Source organism: Grampus griseus (genome assembly GCF_964374135.1).
Source record: "Grampus griseus genome assembly, chromosome: 2".
NCBI lineage: Eukaryota > Metazoa > Chordata > Mammalia > Artiodactyla > Delphinidae > Grampus > Grampus griseus.
In genome coordinates, this window is record NC_139018.1 from 78069647 (window position 1) to 78095897 (window position 26251).

Consider the following 26251-nt stretch of genomic DNA (forward strand, 5'->3'; position numbering starts at 1 on the left):
AATGGAATTTCTGAAATTCACATAGAAAACTGTGATGCTGACGCAAATGAAAAATGAAAATATAAAACCAAAAAAATAGCGGCAGGGAAGTTTATAATCTTTTGTCAAGGAGAGTCGCTTTTTTGATGCAATCATTGAAATAGAAAGGAATTTTTCAGGTATAGTGGCAGAGTCTTGTCCTAAACCACGGTACTGTTTATAAGCCTGGTAAAAATCAAGTTTGCTTGGTTTCGTCACCATGACAGGTAGCACTGTGGATATGAGCTTTTACGATGTCAACAGCACCTTGGACTTTATTCATTTCTTTTTAGTCACGTCCTGTTGTAGTACGCATCAGATTGCCACACGGATCAGACTCATTCCGGCCATGTGCTATTCCAGTTAGCATCTCAGGACTGTAAACCTTCTTCCCACGGCACTCCAACCTTGTTGGGTTGAATGTTCATGGTGACTTGAATAAGAGATTGGTTCACTGAGACCTTTTCCGATATTCTCCTCTGGACAAGAACATGTTTATATGAAGTAGACGTGACCTTACATTTTTAGCACTGGAAATGTTGATTGTAGCATCACAGACTTCTAGGACTCACGGACACCACTTTCATTCTTTCTCTTGCTTCAGGGCATCTCTGTTATCCACCACAGAGTTGGCTCCTAAGTTAAAAAAATTATCTCCATTTCATGTCTTCATTTAGTAATGCATTCCAGGTGAATATAGCAATATAACTCGAGCTTAATTTCTCTTTAGAATCATTTGACTGACACTGGCATCTGAAGGTCACTTAGGAGCCCGGGCTGTGTCAGGTACATTTCATTCTGAATCCATGTCTGGTCGTGAATGGAATGCACTTGGCCTTGTGTTGTCATCCTGATGAAAGGACTCCCTGTGCTGACCTTGACCTAAACGTTTGTTTTAACGTAAGAGGGGTAGCTGTCGTGAGATCTGACTGGGGCAGGCCAGCTGGCGGCCAGTTAAGGTCATACAGCATGTCACCCATGGTGAGGTGACCACGGTTGGGAGACTGTTCTTCAGCCTTCTGGTCATACATTCATCTTTGTCAGTGTGCAGAGGTAACTTGCACTTTAGTGCAAACTTACACGGAGCTGATGTATAAACCGGAAAGCTAGTATATTCACTCAGAGAAGATCGGAGAATTTTCCATTGTCATGACAAAAATGTTTATCATATCTGTTCATTGTTATGTCCATGTCACTTGTCTCTACTTGGCATTAGATATTTGTTTATGCCCTTTTCCCTTTTGCTGGTCGCCTTGAAAATAGTTTTGGGTGTTTCAGCCCACAGTTACCTCCCACAGATGGATAATCCAGTTTTTACTTGTTCAGCTCTTAAAAAGCAACCTTATTTTCTTCATTTGTAAGATGGGCACTTCTCTGTTGTCCATTAGACACTGCATATAATGTATATTCAAAGTGGAATTTGGGGGCTCAGTACCTCAAGGTCTTAACTGATAGCAAATAGTAGAGCCAGTGCTTGTTCCTTTATGACATGTAGCATTTCTTTGCTCAGAATTTCTCTGATAATTAAGCATCATTTACCAATAACTGGGCTAATGTATCATGTGTAAATGTCATTCAGTAAGTGATTTTTGATTTTAATTTGATTTTAAAGAATAGACTAAACCTTAGACTAGATGAAATCAGAATGTCATGAATTCCATTCCAGTGCATTTGGCCAAAACGTCTTCATCCTTCTTTCCCTCCCTCCCTCCCTATTCCTTCCTTCCCACCCGCCCTCAGTAAACATGTACTGAATGCCAGTTCTGTTTCAGACACTATGACTGCCACAACACGTAAGATCCAGACTCTCACATTCTCAAGAGTTCACAGGATGGTGGGAGAGATGTACAAAGGATCACAAGATCACAGTATAGAGTTTCCTGTGAAATCACAGAGAGCAACATATTGGCTCCTCCTGTCAAACTTAAGATGAGTCTTAGAGGATGAAATGGCGGTCGTCACATAGAGAAGGAGCTTTTCCAGCTGAGGAAAGAAGCCATGTGGAAAGAGGCACAGCTAGAGTGTATACGTTACATGTGAATGTGGCTCGTTTCAGGGCAAAGTGCTGGAAAGGCAAGTAACATCCAGACCAGGAAGGGCCCTGAGTATCATCAGACGAAACTTGAACATTATCCCATCAGTAACAGGGAGACAGAATCTCACATTTAAAAGGGGCAGTGCTGTGATCTGATTTTGAGTGCAGAGATATCTGTGAGGCCGTTGGAGACTGGCCCCCAAGCCCTTTCATGCTCTGGCCACAGCCATACCTCCTCCTTCACTGGGCTGTGTTCCCTTCCTCTCTCCCTGCACTGTAGCCACAGTGGTCCTCTGGTTCCTTAAACAGGCCAAGTGCTTTCCTTCCTCTGTGTCTTTGAAGGTACAGCATGCTTTTCCACCCCGCTCTTTATAGCTTCTTTTCTTTGCTGGGGTTAAGCCACGCACCTCAAAGAGGCCCTCCCAGATCCTCTTCCCTAAGTTAAGTCACCCTAAGTTAATTCTCTTATATTCTGCACAGCAGCTAATATTTTATTTGTTCCCCTACTTCTCACTTACATCCACCACCAGAATATAAGCTCCAAGATGGGAGACTGCTCACTGATGTGTCCCTAGCACCTTGTTGTGCCGGGCACCTAGGTGGCGATTGTCCAGGGTCTCTTGAATGAATAAACAGAAATAGTCCTGAAGGTGGCTAGATCTGTTAGAAAGGGGCGGTGATTGTTGACATAATAAATGACGAAGGCCAGAACTAAGCTTATGTCTGTGAAAGCGTAGAGGAGACCGTATACCAGGGATATTTGGAGAGAGGATTGCTACGGTTAGTCCCCTGAGATTCACACAGTGATGGAGAAGTCTTACATGTACCTTGGATTGCTGGTTTCAACAAGAATGTGAATAATGGTGCCAAAAACATAAAATGGAAATACAGGGGAGAAAGCAAAAAGGGTAGAAGCAAAAAGGTCAATTCTGTTTTGGCTGATTGAGTCTGAGATGACTGGCGACATTTCAGCAAAAGTTTTCAATGAGCATCTGAAAATTCTAGCCTGACGCTAAGTAGATAGGGCTGAGTTAGAGACAGAACATCCCCCCCAAAGGTAGCCACCCTCATCTGTTTCTCTCTACCCAGATGTTGTGGAACATCTTGTGGGAGAAAGCCAAATCCCTGTACTGACTGAAGTTGAAAAGCACTGCGTGACTAAAGGCAAGACCTTTGTTGTGGAGGAAGAATAGTTTCAGGACACTGGTCATAATACCACTGCACTTGTATTTGGTGCAGGAGAGATTCCAAATAAGTGATTTACTTCTTGCTGGTTTTCCATCTGCTAAACTGGATGACTTATATTTAAAAGCATTTGGCATCCTTGGACACAGTGACTGCCTACATGATCGCAAATTAGTGTTTTCATTCCACGTTAGTGATTTCCTCTTATTCTTTTCCCGGGGAGATGGAAAATTGCTGTTGACTATTCTTGATATAAACCTCCGTATGCACTGCAACAGACTAAGTGCCAGAAACCTCCTGGCATCTATTTGGAATTTCCCGTACACTCAGAATTCATATTTATAATATTTAATCTAACATGAAAATAAAACATTTTTCACTTTATTTCCTACTAGTCCAGAATCTCAGTTTGGGGGTTCAGCTGCATCAAAGACTATCTTTCTGTTTAGAAATCTCAAATCAAAATGTAAGAGGATTTCAGCTAGTTGTATGCCCAGAGTCTAAAACCCCGATCTGAGAATGCCCACCGGACTTTGCTCCCTTTTGCTAATAATTTCTGGAAATCTCTGTCAAGGTTTATGCCAATTGTCTAACACATAATGAATTTCACCAGGCATCTGAAGTTCACCATGAATTGTCTAGGACTTTCCTGAGGAATATGCTAATTCTAGCCTGGAAGACCTACACTCAAAGGCCAAAATTTTTATCGTGCACCCCTGCCAGTAAAAAGTTTTAGAGCATGCTTCTCAAGATATGTTTTTAAGAAATTGTACATCATGTCAATGTGTGACAGAACTAATATTCACATTATAAAATGTATGCAAAGGTATAAATTAAAATGAGATTAATCTTTCTAGATATCTTACTGATTTTGATGGCTTTAAGCTCTCAACAGCTAATATCTCAAGGCTCAGTATATAAGTAGGATGAGGCTTATTATTAAAAATTATGGACTTAAACCCACATTTCAAACAGTCTGTGGATAAATTCTATTATAATTTATGGAGGTCAACATCTTGGCAAATCCGATTCAACTGTCCTCGCTTCTAATTCATTCCACCACTGATGAAGAACTCGTACTAGCAATCAGAGCCTCTGCTCTGCCATTTTTCTTACCGTTGTTGGATTATCTTCAGTCCGGGGTTTCTCCGCAGGAATCTTTTGAAGCCAACTTGTTTATTTTGTCAAGTGTAGTTAAAGCCAGATTTTAGAATCAGAAAACGTTATTTAATTGCTCTCTCACCGTCACCACCAAATGCCAGTATGTTGAAAGTAAGAGAACAAGTTGAGGAAGGCATGTGTGAAGGAGTTTACCCACCAAGGGTGACAGGTGGTCACGACCTACTGTCATACCAAAGGAAGGCGCCAGGGTGAAGCAACGTATTAAGCCCTGGCGGTATAAACAGTAGTTCTAACGTTACTGTATTTCCTTTCCCAGCTTTCTCTTTCTCCCACCACGTCTAAAACACCTGAGCAGCAGGGTTCCCACCCACCTCTCTCTGAACCCCTGTGCATTCCTTCACTCTCAGAGCCGAATCCAGAAAGCAGAGGGTGGCATTTCTTTGTACTTTACCTTGAGGCAACTGGCTGAGACCATCCAATCTGCCTGGAATGTAATTTTGGCTTAAAAGAACCAGAACTAATGGAAGAACAGAAGCAGCTTAACCCAAACTGTTTCTCATTCCACTGCCCTACAGAGAATAGAGGGGACGAAGGAGGGGAAGTTCTGTGAATTCTTCGCCTGTGCCCTTCTTTGAGGTTTGAACCATGGACAATTTTAATTGCACCTATAAAATGGCACCTTGCGGCAGAGTACATGCCTGGACTTAGGCAAGAATTGGGATTTTTGCTTCATAAGATTGAGTGATTTGGAGCTTTGGGAACAGATTAGATGTGTCCCTTTTGGGATTGTCATTTCTTTCACCTGCCAGCCAGCTCCTGTTTACTGCCTCCTGATTCCATCAAAGCTCGAGTAAAGGTCTGTACCAACTAACACGACACGCTAGCAAGCATTTGGCAATGTAGATAAGATCGTAAAATATATTCCCTCTCTAGTTGCTATTCTTTATGTGTCTGGAGGCAACTTTTGTTTGTGTTTCTTCATTCTCTGTGCCTTTGCTTCCCTTTTTAGTTGGTTCTGCCATGCAGTATAAAATTGCAATTATTAATATCTTTTCAAGAAAATTGGACTTTATATTACTGTAGATTTTCTTCTAAGATGATGCCTTTTCAAGTTCCGGGTTCCTTTTTCCTTTTTTTAGAAATTCTTTTTTTTGCCATGGGAACCACAGTATTGATTATTGTCAATAACTGTGAATAGTTAACAAAGATTGAAGTATATATTAAGATAGCGTACTAGAATCGAATTAAGTGTTAGCAATAATTAAATAATGGTGAGGTTATGGATTGTACAATACACAGACGACATTTCCGTGGCATGGGCTGTCTGTGGTTCCCGCTGGGAGACTGCTGATTGATGTAAAAAGCGTGTGACACCATTCAGAGGCAAAGGTTTCCGTATGGACTGTTGTGGGTAGTTGGTTCACTGATTTTTTTTTTTTAAGGTGGTGAGAATTTTAGGTGGAGTGAGTATTTCTAGTCTAACACTTCTAAAGGCTAAAAGAAGTACAGTCATAGTTGCGTCATTGGTTATGGAACTGAGCTTGGGAAATCATGCTTTGTAACTTCCTGCCTTAGTTTCATTACCTATAAAACTTGGGACAGCAGTAGCAGCCACCTCATATGATTAAATGTAGAACACTTAGAGCAATGGCTGGCTCACAGGAAGCTCCCGATAAAGGCTAGCTACTGAGTGATTAAGTATTCATCTCCAGTACGGGCTGCCTACTTTCCCACCCTCTGGTGGAGCGCACAGAAGATGCCTTTAAGCTGCTTGATAATTGCTGCCCTCAGCATTTCATCTGGATACGTGCATGGAATGAGGCTTGGCCCATACCTGTGTCTGCACAGGTGTGCCTGGTGCGAATCGGAGGAGGAACATGGTGGTCAGTAGGGAAAGAGTGAGGTGTATTGAGGAAGGGCTATAGGAGAGCTATGACCATCGTGAAGAGACTTGGGTACAGAGCATTCGGGAGGGCAGGTTCTGTGCAGCTCTTGTCCTGGCCTCTGTGGGGTTCTTCCACCCTCCACGCTCCTCTCAGCCCAGCCCCCTTCTTTTCACCTCTTGCCCAGTTTCATCACAAGCTTGGTCTTCATTCTCAGTGATGACCTCGTTGTTGGGAGGTGAGGCTGTGGGGAGATATTCCTGCTCTGCCTTCCCTCAGCTTTCAGATTGTACCACAGCCTCCTTCCTTCCATGACCCCACATCCTTGCCTTTCTCTTGAGAGAGGTCAGAGGAGTTGGTTTGTGGCAGGTTTGAGGGGTAGATTACCTGAGAGTTCAAAAAACCCAAGGCCTGGGACTTCCATAGTGGTCCAGTGGTTAAGACTCCGTGCTCCCAATACAGGGGGCACGGGTTGATCCTATCCCTGGTCGGGGAACTAAGATCCTGCATGCCGCATGGTGCGGCCAAAAAAAAAAAGAAATAAAATAAAAAACCCAAGGTCTTCCATATTACTTTCCCCATTCCATTCTCTTTTCCTTACAAATTATTTATCAAGCCCTAAAAATATCAGTCATTTGGTCAAAACAGGTGAGTTTTATGTTGGCTACTCGGGAGCTAGCAAAATAATTTCTTTTTTTTTTATAAACTTATTTATTTTATGTATTTATTTTTGGCTGCATTGGGTCCTCGTTGTTGCGTGTGGGCTTTCTCTGGTTGCGGTGAGTGGGGGCTACTCTTCGTTGCGGTGCGCGGGCTTCTCATTGCGGTGGCTTCTTTTGTTGCAGAGCACGAGCTGTGTAGGCACGTGGGCTTCAGCAGTTGTGGCTCATGGGCTGTAGAGCACAGGCTCAGTAGTTGTGGCGCACGGGCTTAGTTGCTCCTCGGCATGTGGGATCTTCCCGGACCAGAGCTCGAACCCATGTCCCCTGCATTGGCAGGCGGATTCTTAACCACTGCACCACCAGGGAAGCCCTAACAAAATAATTTCTATTGATAATCCAATAATCATCTTTGCTTTCTTGGGCTGAGAATAAATCTAGTCCATTTGCAAAGGATTTTTATACACCCACTTGTGAAGAGGTGTCATGTCAACTACTGAAGGACACAGAAAGAAGCAAACAATGGGCTAATAGAGGCTATTTTTAAAACCAACATCAGCCAAAGCCTGGTAAAGCAGCCATCTTTCGGTGACATCTTCCACACCTTGGATGACCAGGTTTACTTTGGCTAATCTAAAAGACTAAGGAGTGTGCCCTTCCTACTTCAGTCTGCCATGGGTTTCTTGCCCAGAGATGCTCCTCTGTCAACAAGAACAGCGCCCTTAAGTAAGTACTTGTTTTGTGCTAATTAGAAGTCCTTCGAAACAGCGAACGCCGTCCTGTGTTTATTTGGACGAGGTGCACTTGGGGATAGAAAAGCGTTCAGGGTTAAACATGGCTGGAGGGCAGCAAGAATTCTTGCCAGTTCCCTCTCCTTACCCTGGTCTTGTGAAAAGCTGTCTCCAAACCAGAGAGGGAATTTACCTATTGTGTAAGACCCTGACCCCGTGCCTGTGCCTTAAGCAGGCACACAGTTTTTATGTGCGCCTGTTAGTTTGAATTTGTGATACTGATCTGCTTTTTGTCCCTGCTGACGGTTATTATATCTTAATGGGCGAAACCCTACTCTAATGATCCTTGTGTATATAATTCTCGGAGTACAGAGCAGGCACCAGAGGACCACATAAAAACGTTTGCCTCAATTTCCCTGCAAAAAAGGAGCCCAGAAACCAGACTTGACCAAGTAACAGATTTTTAAAGGTAAAGGAACCCAATAAAATTACCAGCTTTTCACAGCGTGTGTCTACTTCCTTTCGACATATTGTGAAGTGTAGGTGAAATATTCTAACTGAACTGACAGTGGGAGTGGGGATAACTAAGGAGAGAGGGAGATAAAAGTAAAAACCACCAGCCATGATTGATACCGCAGAAGCAGTGAATCGTTGGGGGTCTCCCCTTTGTGGATTTGGCCCTCCACCTTTCTGACACCACCTGCAGGAGTGTCAGTGTAATGAGCCCCATAGAGATGGAAGCAACAGCTAGAAGTACTTGGAGTTACTGTATCAGGGCTTTGAGGGGCACTGGAGAATTGTGTAGGCTGGTATTTGCTTATTCAACTTTTACAGTAAAGATGGTGTTTGTCTGTGAGTGTGTGTGAGAGAAAGAGAAACAGAGAGAGTGTGTGTTTACAAGTACAAAGTGGAGGGGGCTACCTGATCCTAGGTAACTCCAAAAATATTTTAATGAAGGACTGATTTCTTTCTACAATGTGATCTTCAATGAACTAAATGGGTTCATGGGATGCTTCTAAGTTTGATGGTGAGCGCCTTCAAGAATCAATTCTCTAGGGACTTCCCTGGTGGTGCAGTGGTTAAGAATCCGCCTGCCAATGCAGGGGACACGGGTTCGATCCCTGGTCCGAGAAGATCCCACGTGCTGCAGAGCAACTAAGCCCATGCACCGCAACTACTGAAGCCTAGAGCCCGTGCTCTGCAACAAGAGAAGCCACCGCAATGAAGAGTAGCCCCCACTCGCCACAACTAGAGAAAGCCCGCGCACAGCAATGAAGACCCAATGCAGCCAAAAATAAATAAATAAATAAATTAAAAAAAAAAGGAATCAATTCTCTAATACACTGTCCCATATTTGGGGAATAGCATGCTCAGGTATGGATTCTGGCCCTATGTACGAACTTAAACTATTCATGGTGAATAGGAGGCAGGATTATGTACATGCAACACAGCTCTCCTGTGAGTCACAGGACTTAGGCTCTTTTTACGTTTCAACCCTTTGGCCAATAACCTAACCTTCCCTGGCCACCCTATAAGATAGAAGTAATAGAAATCATTTAATTTCCTTAAGCTCTTGGGCTCAACCAGGTAATCTTTTCATAGTGCTGCTTCCACCACTGAGTTTTATTTTACTTTTAAGAGCCTCGTGGAAGAGGAGAAATCTCAGTGGAATACTTGGCGTTGGCCCTAAATTAATCTCTCAATCTACTTCTTCCTCTCCCCCATTCCTCCCCCAAAGACGAGATTGGAAGTGTAGCTTGGGGCTAGGAAAGGAATGGGCTTAAAAATCAGGCCAAGGCCTTAGGACTTCGCCCAATATTTAAAGGAAAGACATCTGAGGTATTTTAAACATCAAGTAAAATTTTGAGACCTGTGTTTAAAACAAAAAATAACTTGGGTGGTACGATGAAGCGTGGATTGGTGGGAAAGATGGAAATGAGAGGTAAAAATAGGTTAGCTTTCTAAATGGACCCGAAGGTTAGCTTTTTATATTTCCCTTAAGACATTCGATACATTATTTTTTGTAATTAGAGTTTTTGTGCATGTAAGTTTTCTATTAATGCTTCCTGAAGTTGGGTGTTGAGCAGGGTTTTGAAGGACCAAAAGGGTTTAAATTGCAACTGCTCCTATCTGAAACACTCCAGAATTCTAGAAAGTTTCATTTATAACACAGACTACTCAGTAATGGCAGTCTTCTTTCTCTGATGCTTTCCAGATGTTAAAGGAGATAAGGCATTAACAAGCATTAAAACACATCCACAGTGTGTATATTTAACATCACAATAGTCAGTTTGTAAGTACCATTCTGATTTCACACCATGCTTTATATGCTGGGCCAAGCATACATCTTAACCTCATTTAATGTTTTCAGTAAGTGAAATTAGACCCATTCTATGGATATGCCGAGGTTCATAGAGCTGAACCTGCCAGGATCACGTAGTAAGTTTTGCTCCCTCCGCAGCTGTCATCTTGGTCTTTTTCTGAACCTTGAGCTTGTTCCTTCATCTGGATTAGAAATATTCTTCTGCAGTTCCCTCTCCCTGGAAGGCTTTTCTCCCAGACACTCACAGAACTGACCTGCTCAGCTCTTAGCTTAAATGTCACCTCTTCAAAGAAGCCTTCATCCATTAACCTCTGTCATGTTGCTCATTTCTCTGCTTTCTTCATATCATTATCTGTAACTGTTTATTTGTTTATTTTCTGTCCCCTAAGGCGGAGTGTAAATCTCGTGAGATCAAGTGCTTTGAACATCTCAGACACACATTTGATTTGTGTAATCACAGCATTTTAGAACCGTTTCTAGAACTTGGTGCACGTTCAACAAGCATTTATTCAAGGGATGGGTGAATGAACGAATGAGTGTCGCCAGAGCCCATGCTTGTTCTCCAGTCCCATCCTCCCTACATGTTTTCCTCTGCTTCCTGGCATACTGCAGGGGAATTGGCTGAGGGTATAACCCATCAAACTGTGTATCTGGGACCCAGACTGATTAACTTCTGAAACTCAAATATTTACTCACTAGGAAAGGAAGCCAACAGATCATTCTCTTTCCCATTAGGTAAGATGACTTGATTATATGTAAGCTTGCAGTTCATGTGCAGTACCTTGTTTAGGAGTGAACGTTTCTGATAAATTATTTTTAGAATTTTACCTTTTCTTATCGTATTCCCGTTGGCTGATTTTTATAGGAGACTATTAGAATTTACATAGACTAGACATTGTTCCTGGCCATTTTTTTGTTTTTTTAAAGCATCAGACATTGAAAACTGCCTGGTCCATTGAAAAATGCCTGGTTTCAGATTGGACTTTTCAGAAGGGTAATTTTCCTTTGTCTTGGTGGAATCTGAGACGACTGACTTTGTCACTAGCATATTAACCTCCTCTTTTCTTACTACCTCACGTAGCTGCGGAATAGCTTGATGATTAATTCCTCTAAGTTAGAGAAGGTGGCCTATGAAGGAATTTTAAGTACATTTCTCGGTGTTCTGTGAAGTTACATGATCTTAGCTCCGTTAATTAAGTTTATTAAAATTGTATAAAGGCGTTCATGTGATTCTAAACCACAGAAGAGGCAAAACAATTTGAAAGCAACCTGCCCTTTACCTTGATCCCTACCTTCTCCAAAAACTGTGGTGTAGTGCCAACGAACAGAACAGTGGTTGACGAGCAGAATTTTAAGGCATTCTAAATATTACTGGTTGGTTTAATAAAATTAATTAGCCTGCCACGGAGAAAATTTACTAGTGTGCTGGTTAATTTCACAATGTAAAGTCAGAGAAAGGAGGTGGGGTTGAGGGAACAAACCTTATTAGTTTTGAATAATTATTTAAAGATGTGGAGCTGCCTATTTCGAGCACTTTGATTGCCAAATCCATTAAGGCTTTAAAATCTCAATGTTTGTATGCTGGTATATATGGGAAGGAATCTTTCTAGATGAAATCACAGGCATATTAGTTAACAGCTAACTAACTTATTTAACATACAGAACAACAAGTAGGATCCAAATAAAACCATGGGAATGAGAACTTGCCTTAAGACTGGCTCATGGGAGGTTTCCATAATCTTAATTTGCCATTGATGCAATTATTGCTTTTTCTTGTCTCTTTAATCCAAACAAGATGTTTGCAGCGGCCATGGAAAGGTGCCTGAAATCACATGCCTGAATTCATTTAATTTGCCAACATCGTCTTTTTTTTCTCTCTCTCTCTCTTCCTGGTAACGGGCAAGAGTCAGTTCTGGTGCATCAGGTACTAAATCTCTTCAATTACCAGCCGGGAAGAAAGATTTAACCTTGTGTTGCAAACCTACAAACTGATTTAGTTTTAAAGCACAAACACTTCTCCTGTGGAGCCTAAATTAAACTGCAGAAAGGATGCAGAGCTTGAGGAATTAAACCAGGCAGGGCCAAGGCTCAGGCCAGTGATCGGAACCATTTCGGTTTCTTTCACGGGGGGGCCCCTGGTGCAAAAGGAAAGGGAGCGGGAACGAGCCGAAAGGCAACCTGTGTGAGAGGGGGCAATGTTACATTGCTTGGAGGCTAGACGTGGAGTACATGTGAGTGCAGGGGCATCCAATCTAACCTCTTATCCTCTTTCTTTTTCTCTTTGGGGGCTCGGCAGCCATTTTTAACGTGGATGATTCCGTGGTTGATCTGGAAACCCTGGCGGCCTTATATGAAAACGTGAGTATCAAACACCTACGGAGCCAGAGTTTCCGGATTTTTGTATCTTAACTAACTTAAAAAAAAGGTAATGTCTAGAAAATGGTTATATGTGACTCCTTCCACCTGAAAAGTCACTGAGCCATTCATGTTCCTCAGCAGTGGGAATTGTGACATTGCGTGGAAGAGGTTAAGGCCCAGAAATGCAGGCTCAAATGAGACTGAGCATGAAGAAAGCGCTAGGTTCCTGACCGCCCACTGTGGTATCTGGGTTAGTAGATTTCTTTTGCGAGGGAAGGCAGTTCAATGTGGAGGCCACTCGTGTGCCGTGGAACCCAGCCCAGCCCTGTGGCTTGCAATCAGAGTGCATGAAGCTGAGTTACCAGCTTAACGCTGGTGTGCACCAGTGTCATCCTCTGAGGAATGGGGATGCTGTTACCAGCTTGGATGGTTACTTTTAGCCCAAGTGGACTGACGGCACTGATCGTGGGAAATAGTATAGGGTGGTGGGTGTGCGTTTTGGATTTAGAGTGGGATACTCTCAGGTTTGAGGTCGAGCTCTACCATTTACTGCTGAGTGGCCTCAGACCAGTTAAATTCCTTAAACCTGTTTATCAGTACAATGGGGATTATAATGGGCTCGACATGATTTTTGTATTAAAAGAGAATTCAGTATATGCAGCAGTAGCCGTGTCTTTTGAAAATAAACAGCGCTGTACACATATATGGTCTTCATGTGTGGATTACATGTGGAGATAACGAGCATAATTGTCAGGCTTTCTTGAGAAGGTGACACAGGAGAGTCACAGTTCCCATAATTGTTAACTGTTCTGGTTAGGATTTGAAAACATAGACTGAAACAGATTCTTTTTACTGAAGTAACGCTGTTTCTCAGGAAGCTACCCGGAGCTCTATAGCATGCTATGATTACCGAGCTCAAAAAACGATTTCATTTCAATGCTTAGGTCCCCTGGGACCTTAAGCATCTCCGAGAAAATTTCCATAGTGTGATAATCCAGCCTAGCGGGATTGCCAGTTCCCTTCACCTTTCTACATCCTTTGTGCGTGTCAGGAACTGTTTGGTACGACTGGGTGGGAACTTCCCATGTTTCTCTTAGGAAGGCTTTCGTTCATAAAGAAGGTGCACACATCCTAGGCCGTCGGGAGCTAATGGCACATTTGTTGAATACCTGGGGGGCATCCTGGTGTTGTGGAAGAAAGGTGTTCTAAGTCAGGCTCTTTGCCAGGTCCTTGGTGTAAGCCTCGGTGGAGTCAGCTTTAAAACAAGGATGCAATACTTGATGTCGGAGGACTTTGTAAAAGGCAGAGTGCCTTCTAGGATGCTTTTAGTTGTTACCTCGGGCTCAGGACTGTGCGCGTGATGGGTACTTGTTAGCTTACAGTAGACATAAGCTACATACCACTGACACAGTTGCGCACATTGAGGACGTATGGGACTAAATGCCAAAATCAGTGGTGCAAACAACGAATGCTTAGAAAATTCAGAAAGAACCTGCGGACCAGAAATTTCAAAATCAGGCGCCTACATGAGTTAGGAGGGCTGTTTGGTTCTGAGGATGAAGAAAGCAAATGCTAAGGACAACTTGACCCTTACCCTATCTTACTGGGAAAGACACAGGGGATTCAAAGGTTAACAATCAAATGTCCTGGCTTCTGTATCCAGCTAAGGTCACTTGTTAGGACCATTTAGTTTAGCCAGTAATTCCCAAACATTAGCATGTCTCAGAAGCACCTGGAGGGCTTGCTGAGCCCTACCTCTGGAGTGTCTTATATCCGGGGCGGGGCCAACAATGGGCATTTCTAAGTAGCGACAGGTGGTGCTGATGCTGCCTGTCCAGAGACCACACTCTGAGACACACTGCTTTAGACAGGTTCTCATTGCTCACTTTGTGTGTGTGTTTTGTTTCTGTTTCAACACAGAGAGCCCAAGAGGATGAACTCGTTAAAATAAGAAAGTATTATGAGACATCCAAAGAGGAAGAATTGAAGCTACTGGATAAACCTGAGCAGTAAGGATGCTTAAACACTTTTCTGTTAACAAAAGAAGGGCCGTCCCTATCTTCCTGCCTCCCAGCTCCGAATAACCAGATCTCAACCGTGCCAAGCTAAGTCACAGCAGCGTCATTCCTGTGACCTATTGCACACAGCAGAGTGACCTGACTGCCGGGAAAGGCAGCCGGGAGATTTGTGCTGCTGGATATCATGTCTCAACCCCTCACCCCACCCCTCATGACTCCCCTTTTCTTGTCCTAGCAACTTGTTAATTCCTCCTAGACTAAACATTCTGGCCCAAAGGGTAACTGAGGAAGGGAGAGGTTACTGCTCTGTTTAAGGTTCTGCTGATGCAGTTAAAAGGGATGATGTCAGAGTCACAGAATTCAAATTGATTTTCCTAAATATTGTATCCAGTAAATGTAGGCTGAACGTGCCAGCTTTCTCCCCAAATTCTCTACCTGCTCTGCCCAATTTAGATGTGGCTTTTTCATCCTCCCTTTGCATGTGCCTGTGCTTCTCTCCAGTCACTATGTGGAGGTGTCTGCTCTCTAGTTTGGGGTGTTCCACACACTTTGAAAGCCCAGAACTCTAGTGCATAACTGAGTGACTCTCGTCCTTGGCTGGGCTCTTGGGGTCTACAAACCATGGATAACCTTCTGGGGCTCTGCAGCCCTAAGGACTCTGTGAGAATGTGGGATGGGTCCCGAGTGGACAGAGGGCTACTTAGCTCGTGGCTACCTTGAGTGCTTCCTGCCCAGTGCAGGCTGTGCTTCTCAGCCTGGAGATGAGGCAAGGAATAGGAAGCAAAGAGGAAATTGACTGGGTTTAGGGTAACAAGTCAGCCCCAGAGACATTCAGGGGTCAGTCGCTCATACTGAAATCGTCACACCTTGCCCTTGGTTCCTCTAAAATGCCCCACTCCCCTTGGAAGCCAGGGTATTCAGGTCCAGAAGAAACATCTTTCAGTGACTGGGTGAGGAATTTCTAGGTTTCCTCAGTTATTGACAAACCTTTATGATAATTTGGGGACCCTTAGATGACTGGCTGTCACATGGAGCGTATGGCAGGGTTCTCCCCCCACACACACCCAAAGTTAGTTCATGAAGCCTAAGAATATTGTGACTCAATGCAGATGGGCTTCCCTGCCCTTCTGTTCCATCGACTTGAGCCCCCCGTCCTTACCAACTCCCATCCCGACCCATCCTGTGGTCCACTCCCAAGTCTTGTTTCCTAATATAATAAATTCAGTCCCACTAAGGTGCTGACGGCGGAAAATGAAGTGACTAATAATGGGATATTTAGACACAAGGCCATGAGGAGTATTTGAGGACTGTCTTAGTCAGTTTGGGCTGCTATAACAAAGTATCCTAAACTGGGTGACTTATCAACGGCAGAATTTTATTCCTCACAGTTCCTGAGGCTGGAAGTCTGAGATCCAGGTGCCAGCATGGTTGGGTTCTGGTGAGCACCCTCTTCCAGGCTGCAGACTTCCCTTTGTATCTTCACGTGGCAGAGAGCAGAGAGGGGAAGTAAGCGCTTGTGTCTCTTCTCTGAAGGGCGCTAACCCCACTCATGAGGGCTCACCCCTCATGACCTAATTACTTCCTAAAGGCCCTACTTCTTATTACCATCACTTTGGGGGTGAGGATTTCAACTTAGGGATTTTGGGGGGGATACAAACATTCAGTCCATAACACGGACAAGCGTTTGGGTAGTGCCAACTATGCCATGTTAAAGCAATGATACTCCAAGCCCAGAGTTGGTACACGTTTCCTATGAAGGACCCGGTAGTAAGTACTTTAGGCTTTGTGAGCCATTACAATCTGCTGGAACTACTCAAGTCAACGGTGGTTGTGCAGAAGCGAGCACAGACAATACATAAACAAATGGGCGTGGCTGTGCGCCAAGAACAGTTCATTTATGGACGCTGAAATTTGAATTTCATATCATTGTACATGTCACAGAATATTATTCTGGTTAATATTTGATTAATATTAATGTTTAAATGTTTGATTTTTTTCAACCATTTAAAAATGTGAAAACCATTCTTAGCTGATGGGCCATACCAAAACAAAGAATTTGGCCTGGGGACTGTAATTCACCAACCCCTGCTCTAAACTGTGGAACGGCCCACTTGGTAAAATGAACCGTGGGTCCTTGCTCCGGAAGTGTTCCCCTTTTCCTTCCTGTGTTAATGCCTTTCTAACATTCTTTTTCGAGATTAATTGCCAGGACACAGAATAATGGCAGCAGGTAATTAACAGATGACTTATTAAAGTTCTCTTGCTTTCTCTCCTGATGATGTGGATGGAAGAGTGTTTTTAAAGTTTGCAACTGGTCCTTGTAAGGGCTTCCTGAACATGCTAAGCTCTTAGTGGCAGCAAAGAAGATGGTCATGCTGTCCTGGTGATATGCTTGGGCTCAGCTGCTAGAGGGTGAGGCCCAGAGAGGTAGGGCCTCCAGGGCTGAGTGATTTTCACCTTTACTCCTGACCTCCTGCACAGTGTAGCATTCGTTTGATTCATGCCAGAGTCTGATTTCCTGGCAACTGATTTGCCATTAGTTCCAAGTGAGTTGACTATAAGCATGTTTTGCATACTGGAAAATATGAATCATTTATAGTTTCAGCATTGCAGTTTCCTAAGATTCCTGTGGTGCCCAGGCTTTAAATCAGAGCCTGGGGAGGCTGCCCTCCTCACTCACCTCATCAGCTTTCTTGCGCCGCAGGGCCAGATTTAGAAAGTCATTTCCCACAGAGGTGTCATCTGCTTGGGACCAGGCTGTCTGAGAACCGCTCCCTTCAGCAATGGTCCTCAACTCTGTTCACGCTCTCCTTGGGATGGTGGTGAGGCGAGGGGAGGCTCTACTGGGTCTGATTAGGCCTGATGTGTGCTTTTTGTGGCCTAAAGTGAGGATACCATATACAGCCTATTGGGATGCTCCACTGAGGCCCACAGCTGCCTGGGGATCGCCCCAAAGAAGACATATTGACGTTGAAACAAGGCTCTGTTAGCGTCCTCCTCTATGGAGGAACGTAAGTTACAGCATTCAGGGCTTTGAGGAATGGTAAACCACATGTTAGTCCCTTGAAAACAGTGGGCCCATTGCATCGATCCACCTGACAGCCGAGTTGCTGTGGGTGTGTGACCCACGTACCGTGAGGTGCAGAATGTTTCTGCTGTGTACCGGCTGTACTTACAGTCCATCCTAGGAAGATCAGCCTGCCTTAAGGAAAGAAGAGGAAGGTCCCTGGCCTGCGGCTTTTTGCGGGTATTGAGTCCTTTCTATCTCTGGCCCTAGGGTGTAAAGTTAGACTAGTCCAAAAGGAAATCAGTCCCTAAATCTTCATAAGTACCATGGCCTAATAATGCCCAAGACCCTCTCCTTGGGGATGTGTAAAGGAGCGCTTACCCCTGCCCTTATGGGTGGAGTGTAAAACCCACATGTGGGAGATAAGATATTAGACACTTCATAGCCTTTGAGGTAACCTGCACTTCTGGTACTTTCTCAGATAAATGGGAAAGTCTGCTTTCCTCGAGACTTTGTTTTTCCCAAATTTGCCTCTCTAGTATTTTGTATCTTCGCCTTCTACCAGGTGACCAGGCCCCAAAACCCACAAGTCATCCTGGACTCTTCTCAGCGTCCCGTGGGATGGGTCAGCTCCATAGGGTCTGGCAGCCTCAGTCGCTTTCTCACCCTTCGCCCCTCAGCATCCACACCGCAGGCCCTCCCTCGTTCCCCCTTAGAATATTCCAGCTGCTCCCAGCCTCAGATCTGCTCTCACTTCCAATCCATCAGCTGAGCCATTGCAAGGGCGATTTTCTGAAACAAAAAGCGGAAAGTTTCACTCCTCTGTTTAAAACCCTTCCTTCATTCAGAAAAAAAGCTTGAACTCTTTATTTTAGAACACAAAGCCCCATTTTAGCTTTTTCTCACCTTTTCCCACGAATATCATTCAGCCTGTCCAGGCTCTCGCTGGCAGCCTCTTACATGTGTCCTGCACAAGGACCAGAGGGCTCCCGGAGACCTTGGCTGACACGGTCCCTCCAGGACTCTGACTTTGATGCCCTGCGTATGGCTTCCATAGCTCCTATTTTAGGCCCCATCACCGAGAGCGCTCATCACACTCGTGGTAACTGTGGATTTATTTCACAGGTGATCAAGAAGGAATTGTGTTTAAGTTAAATTCAGGTCTCAGCATGGTGCCTGACGCACTGTAAGTGCTTCGTACACATCTAAAGACACTAAAATCCTTGGTGACTGATGCTCTGGTGTTTTTGGTGACACATTCCCTACAGTTCTATCCAAAAGTATTGTGAAATAGCTGAATTTCCCTCCCCCCTCCAACTCTGGATATGTGCTTCGGCCCCTTCTCCATACACAGAACACTGGGTCTTTAAGATTCTCTGGGAGCCTTCCTAGTGCGAGCCCTAGTTCCAGTAAAGCTTTGACCCCAGGGAACCTTGTAGTTCTATTTTACTCTTTTTTCCGGGTAACACCAATTGCTTGAGCCTGTGGGCTCGTCTCCTCATGTTGGTCCTAAACGTCCTTTTTGGAGACGAGTTATAAGCAATTGCTTATATAGCAGTTCCTTCTTCTCATCTAAGACCTTGCTGGTCAGCTGGGCTGTTGATAATGTATATTCTCTCCATCAATGCTTCACTCGCTGTGTTCATTGAAACGAGGAAGTGTACCCACTCAGGGATCTGGGTCCTACTTAGGGAATAGTGTTTCATGGCTGCATTTGGAAAGGGAGAAGCGCAGGGTGCTACACTTGAGGTTGCTCTCAGCAGCGTCTGAATAAGTAAAACTTCCCAAGACTCGCTACAGGACCAAATGCCTCCAGTCCCGCAAGCTTTTTACTGCTCATGTTTGTGAGAACTGGTGATACCCCTGATTTCAGTCATAAATGCATCAGTGGTTTAATACTAATTTTACAAAGAAACAATTCACACATAGAGTGTCATTTTTTCATCTTGTCCTAATTCAGAATTCCTTTGGGTTTCCACTTTTATATCCCATCACATGGTTTTCATAATAATCAGAGTTACAGAACCTTAAAGCAAAGGTATGTTTTCTCTTATGGACATTCTTTGCTTCCTCTCAGTGTTATTTAGAAAAAAAAAAGGATTATGACCTAGTTGTAGGATAAATAAGAAAAACAGCTGATTATTAGAATCTTATTAAAACCCAAGTGTCCCTAAAAGAGGCACAGAGTATTATTAGCTAAGGAAATTCCTTTGGTTCTGGAAAGAAGGGGGCTCCAGCTTTGCTCCTAGGTAAAAGCATCCTTGGTAAGAGGTTACGAAATGTCAAGGTAATGATGTTATGGTTTGACCAAGACTTTCAGAACTATCAGTTAATCATCATTTCAACCCCCAAATGGATTTAAAAGCTTTTAGTGGATTCTCTCCTTTTCTGAATTCATGTCCAACTCTTTCCATCCATTTTAGTGTATACCCCTACCTCGGGTGGTTGGCCTAGAGGATATGTAGCTCTTCCAACTTAATTTTGCAAAGGGCACCAGTGCCCAGCTGCTCAGACAGTGAACTTCTGTGCGTAGGTCAGTACTCAACTTTAGCTTTTAAGATCTGTCTTGCCATAGTTTTTAAGAAACTTTAGATCGTGCCCACTTAATGAGTGCCTCCTTTGTTCCAAGCATGGAGCTATGAAGTCCTGTCTGTGTAGGTAAGTCGTTGTGGAAAAGTAAACAGATACCTGCAGAATAGAATCATTATAGATTATTATAATTGTTTGAACAACAACAACAAAAAGTAGTAATCTAACTTCAGAAAGAGATTATTTTTTCACTTGTCTATAGACATTTGCCTCAAGTCTTCCCCTTACTTAGCCTGTGTTAATACACCATTAGAGAATGCTGCATTATAAAGGGAGTCTACTGTGTATTTTTTTTTTCCCCCAAACACTTAAGATTAATGCTTTCCTTTTCGGTTTAGTCTTACTGGGGTAGCAAGAGACAGATAGCTTCACATGGTTCAGTATACTTGCGTTAACTTTCTGTTCTTAATTTATACACCATATGTTTGCTCACCATTATAGAAACCCATTTTATTTTTTTTTATTTTAAAAAATTTTTATACAATTTTTAAAGGTTATTTTCCATTTACAGGTATTACAAAATGTTGGCTATATCCCCTGCATTGTAAAATATATCTTTGAGCCTATCTTATACCCAATAGTTTGTACCTTCCACTCCCCTACCCTTATATGGCCCCTCCTGCCACGACTGGTAACCACTAATTCTCTGTATCTGTGAGTCTGCTGCTTTTTTGTTATATTCACTATTTTGGTGTGTTTTTTAGATTCCACATATAAGTGGTATCATACAGTATTTGTCTTTGTCTGACTTATTTCACTTAGCCTAATGCCCTCCAAGTCCATCCGTGTTGCTGCAAATAGCAAAATTTCATTCTTTTTTATGGCTGAGTAGTATTCCATTGTGTGTGTATATGTATGTGTGTGTATGTATATACACATATACCACATCTTCTTTATCCACTCATCTGTCAGTGGTTGCTTAGGTTGCTTCCATATCTTGGCAGTTGTAAATAATGCTGCTGTGACTGTTGGGGTGCATGTATCTTTCCAAATTAGTGTTTTTGGTTTTTTTGGATTTTGTTTTGGTTTTTATTTTTTTGGAGTGGAGTTGCTGGGTCATATAGTAGCTCTATATTTAGTTTTTTTTTTTGAGAAACCTCCGTACTGTTTTCCACAGTGGCTGCACCCATTTACATTCCCACCAACAGTGTATGAGGGTTCCCTTTTCTCCACATCCTCTCCAGCATTTGTTATTTGTGTTCTTTTTAATGACAGCCATTCTGACAGGTGTGAGGTGATATATGGAAACCCATTTTTAAAAGCGTCTTTGTTGTTAACAGTAGAGCACAAACCCTTGGAGTCCCCTGAGTTTGCCTGTTTGATGCCTTTTATAATTGTTCAATTAACGTTGTCAAACAAGGAATGCTCTCATGACGAATCTCTTTCTGCTGTCTTTTTATTTTCCTTGCGATTATATGTGAAGTCAGATGATTCATTCTTAATTCTTACAGATTTTTACACGAGTTAGCCCAGATCCCTAATTTTGCTGAACGTGCCCAGTGTATAATCTTCAGATCTGTCTTTTCTGAGGGCATTACTGCCGTGCACCGAAAGGTAGAGATCATCACACGAGCTTCTAAGGTATGTTTGCTGTCTAATTCAAAGACAGCTTTGCCCTCCTTGGGGGTAAAGGAGGGAGTGGGGACTGGGAAAGATCAACTCGAGTCCCTCTGCAGAAATATTGTGGACTTAAGGTTGTGTGTTTTCCTGAGTATAACTGTGACGATTATCCCGTGTGAGCGTGCATGCAGGTGAGTAAGAAAGAAGGAGACGCAGATCGACAGAGGAGAAAGAGGGAGGAAAAAAAACGACACTTTTACAGATTTCTTCTAACGTATTCCAAATACCTCCCAATGTACATTCTGGCCACTTAAAACCAACCTAAATAGTATAGTGTGTTTTCTATTCTGACTCTCTAGATTGCAAAAAGAGATTTGCCTTAGACCAATGCATTGGATCATCTGAAATGTGTTTACATAGTAAAATAAAAATATTCTAGAGACTTGATAAATGAAATCAATGATTATGATAATGAGTGATGGGCCGATAAGTTTTTGTTGGCTTTACCACACTGGGGTTTGTTATAAAGTTAAATTCTTGAATGTGGCTTTTTCTCCCAGTGACGCACGTCCTTCACCACATGGTGATCCTCCACAAATACTGTAATGTTTAGTTGCTTATCTGGAGGCATGGGGTTTTTTCCTTCTCAAATATAAAAGATTTCACTAAAGAAAGCATAAATATTACCAAGGTATATAATATGCACCCTCTAATAACGCCCTACGAGGCAGGAGCAGAGGTCGTCCTAGAGCTGCACTTGGTTTGCTTTCTTTACCCTAAAATCAAGGAAAATAAAGTCGACTAAAACTGTAGAGAAGGGGAAAAGTACCAATTTGAAAATTTGCACTTGGGGCAAAAGAATGAGAGAGAGAGGAAAAACAAATGAGATGGGGAGCTGAAGAGAACCCCAAGCAGCTTGAAATTAATAGACAGATAGTAAAAGTTAATAGACAAATCAGCAAACACTTAATAAACATAGCCTATGACCTTGAAATACATGATTGTATTCACCTCTGAGGATTCTGTAGTTCACCTCTGAGGATTATTTCCAGGGGTAAGGAAGTATAGGCTTGCTATTGTATCTACCCTACGTTTAACTGTGCTGTTTGTATAGATACATCGTCCAAAACCAGATCCTCAAATGATCTTAAACCCCTTCCTACTTAGAAGCCGTCACATACAAAGCCTAACTGTAACAACTGTCTTTTTTCAATTTCTAAATCCTTTAAAATAAGTATTTAAAAAATAAAACCGGCTCAAATAGAAATATAAAAACTAATATTTACTATTCAGTATTAGAACATGCGCAGTTTGTAATTCATTGAAAGGATTAAAAAATGATGGCTGTTAACATATTTTTTAAGACACTTATGGCTTAGTGAAGTGTATTTTCCATTTCACCAACTATAAATCCAGTTGGTAACAGGCCAGCAAACAGCCTATCGAGCGCTCAGTGAATATTTGTTGTTGAATGAACACAGGTGCGTTTGGAGTTCAGCCGCATAATAATGGGTGTTTGCCTTCCCAGGGCTTGCTGCAGATGAAGAGTGTGAAGGATATTTTGGCTCTCATTCTGGCTTTTGGAAACTATATGAATGGAGGAAATAGGACTCGGGGACAAGCAGATGGATATAGCTTAGAAATTCTGCCCAAACTCAAGGACGTCAAAAGTCGGGTATTTATTTATTTTTCATAACGAAGGTCTGTGATCTGTCATTGTTTTCCTCGTATACCTTCAATTTTCAAAAAAAGTGTTCCTGGGTGTTCCGTTCATCTCTATCCTCCCCCTAACCGTACCCTGTTTGCTTTCTTTTGAATAAAGACAGGTTTTTCATCTCCTTTTGATGACAAAATCCCCAACACTCGTTTGCTCGAAAGCACACAGTTAGATGTTGAACTGCCGTGAGAGGATAAAGCAGAGAGCGTACAGTATTAGCCATGGCGCAAGGCTTGAGTCTGCTCGAGTTTGGCGTTAGCTCCTTGTAATTTACTCGCTCCTAAGTGGAGAGCAGTGCTGACTCACCACGGGAGCTGAGCGTTGGAATTACTCTCGGGTCCACAACAATTGGGCTGGGGGTCCACTGTCAGACCCTCTGAGACTGATTATCGCTTGGCTCCACACCCTGCAGAGCTACCTCTTTAGAAACAACCAGCCCATATCTAGGCGTCCCCTGGGGGGGCAGGGGGAGCGGAGGGAGGGGAAACACACAGGCAAATTAGAATTAGACCCACGTGAACGAGACACAAAGGCTGCCTTGTGGGAGGGCCTGCTCTCCCCCGGAGTCCCAGGGTCATAAAGTGGCAGGGTGTTCCTTTTAAGCCTCCTTGATTGTTTTTCACGCCAGTAAGAACACACATTTTTTGAAAGGTGGGAAGGGAGGGATGGTCTTCTGTTCTACTCTCTGGTTCCCTTCAGCCCTCCCCTACCCCCTCCCTTCTTGGCTTTAGGCCTGAAAGTATGGAGACAGTCTTTTGGTTGGCTGGTGCGTGTCTTAGCCATTACCTCAGAGGCCTTATGGATTACCTCTTTGGGTTCCCCCCCAACCCCAAGAAAGAGTGTAGTGTCATTTCTTTGTAGAGATGCCATAAAAATGAATGGGACAAGGAGGAGAGAGGACAGTCTCCAAAAGAATTAGGACCAGGTATCACAAATGAAAAGTATTAGGGTTACAGAGTGAGATTTCAGCTCTTTGACTATCTAATATGGCAGGGTCTCACGTGAATGATATTCATTTAAACTTCTCTTTTAAACCTAGGATAATGGGATTAATCTGGTGGACTATGTTGTGAAATATTACCTGCGTTACTATGATCAGGTAAGAAATTGCGTTATGTGGAAAACTACACTAATGGGGTTTCAGCTCCTGCACATTGCTGGCATTCAGAAATTGGATGATGGATGGATGGATGAATTTCAAGTCCAACATAGAATTTGAGAGCTCTCCAGCTTCCTTGGTTTACAGATGGGAACACTGGAGCCAAGAGAGTTTAGTTGACTGTTGTAAAGAGAAGCATTATTCAGTGGCGCAAATCTACTGACTCTTAATCCGCTGTATAACACAGCTTCAAAGAGACCCCCAGTCATCTCAGTGCCTTCTGACCAGATTGTGAGGGTCTCTGTGAAACCCATATCCATTCAGTAATTGGTTATATTTGAAACTAGATTCTGGGATGCAGACCAAAAGTTAGGAACTTAAGATGCAATAATACCCAATACTTTATCAGCAATGTTCATCTGTGAACAAGTTAAAGACGTGGAATTTGAAATCCATCTTCCCTGCTTAGATTACACTGGGCCATTAGAAATAAAAATTTCTGTGAGAATCCACCTGAGCGCAATTTTCTGTGTTTTAGTCCTTCTCATTAAATCGAGAACAAGGAGTCCTAGCTTTGAGAAGAAAGAGGTACTATTGTAAGTTGTTGAGAAACCTAGCAGTCAGTAAATGGAAAAAGTCTCAGGAAAATGTTGTCAGGAGTCCCGCTCGACTATCCACACAAGCAGAGTTTTTCCTAGGTACCAAGGGAAGAAAAGTAAAGCTTCCAGGGCCTCGTTTTCAAAAGGCCTACAGTTTCATGCAGAAGACAGGCCAAGCACTGATGAAGTCTTTAGTCATCTCTCCTACCCTCCTGGTGGGTTTATCTAACCGTTGTCAATGTATCTACCACCAGGTTTATTATTCCCCTGTGTATAGATATCATTGAGCCATTACCTAGCTTCCCGGCATTGCTCCTTGAGGTCCAGAACTCTTTGTTGTCTCTTTTTTCATGTTCGTAATGTAGGTGCTTGATAAATACTTGCTGAGTTGAATGTACTATAAATACCCACAAGCATGTAATAAGTAGCATCTGTAACAAACAAGATGCAACGAGGCGAGAGCTATCTTCTGGTAGAGCAGGGTAGGTGTGTTGAGCTTCAGGCAATGTGTGTGCAGCCAAAGTTCTGAAGGCAGGTACCAGGGTGGCAGAAGAGTTATCCTGAAGGCTCTTGAGGTGACAGTTCAAATTCGAGGCTGGCCTAAGCAGATGTACTCATAGTCTCTGCCTCAACCATCCTGCCTACACAGATGCACTGTGTAGGAAGGATGAAATTTGCCGATGGAGTTTGACTCCTACTGAAGAGAGCTGAACCCAGTGGAATCGACTTCACAGAGGGAAATCTTAAAGTAAGATTAATTGCAAACACGGGATGGTCCAGTTTAGGAAAAACAAGAAGTCAACATTTGTGTGGTGCTCTCCCAGTTTTCACTGTGTTAAAATGAATTGCACTCAACAAGAGTACAGCATTATGTGATTTAGTAAATGATCCCTTCCCTCTTAGGAGCATAAGTGATGATTTTTGTGGTTAGTGGTGATGAGCAGTTAGCGGAAGAAAGGTGACTCTTGCTCCAAGCTTCCTTCCACTCATGCCTGGTTTTTGGTCCAAGTCTAGGTCTATGTGACGTTCAAAGAAACCCTTCTAGGGCCATGTCTTTTGAACTCCAATTGAGCAGCTTTCGCAAGAGCTACTACCGGGCCGATTTGCTCAGTAGCATTTTCTCTTTTTCTAGCTTAAAAAAAAAAAAAAAAAAAAAAAAAATGAAGCCAGGACTGAATCTGATAAAAAGTTTTGGAAAATAGAAAGAAATAGGCATGAGTTCTTCCATAGATTACCATGGCGTTTTGTGACAAGCATCTTAGATGTTGTTCCACCTTGGCGCTCAAAGGAGGGTACTGCTTCCATGGTTTTTTAAAAAGCGGTACAATAAGTAGAGGAAGATGAAAAA

General features: G+C 43.0%; 1 protein-coding gene across 3 annotated transcripts in view; it reads left to right on the top strand.

Moving 5' to 3' along the window:
- The window catches only part of FMN1 (formin 1), a gene marked incomplete at both ends in the record, with an annotated part of 397602 nt that overhangs the window by 227767 nt on the left and 143584 nt on the right, over positions 1-26251 (top strand). For all 3 annotated transcript variants that reach the window (XM_082646837.1, XM_082646838.1, XM_082646839.1), the window contains 5 exons: positions 12253-12314; positions 14235-14323; positions 21380-21509; positions 23017-23163; positions 24245-24304. In XM_082646837.1, coding sequence (XP_082502963.1) covers positions 12253-12314; positions 14235-14323; positions 21380-21509; positions 23017-23163; positions 24245-24304 — 488 coding nt within the window. The remainder of the gene's footprint in view (positions 1-12252; positions 12315-14234; positions 14324-21379; positions 21510-23016; positions 23164-24244; positions 24305-26251) is intronic.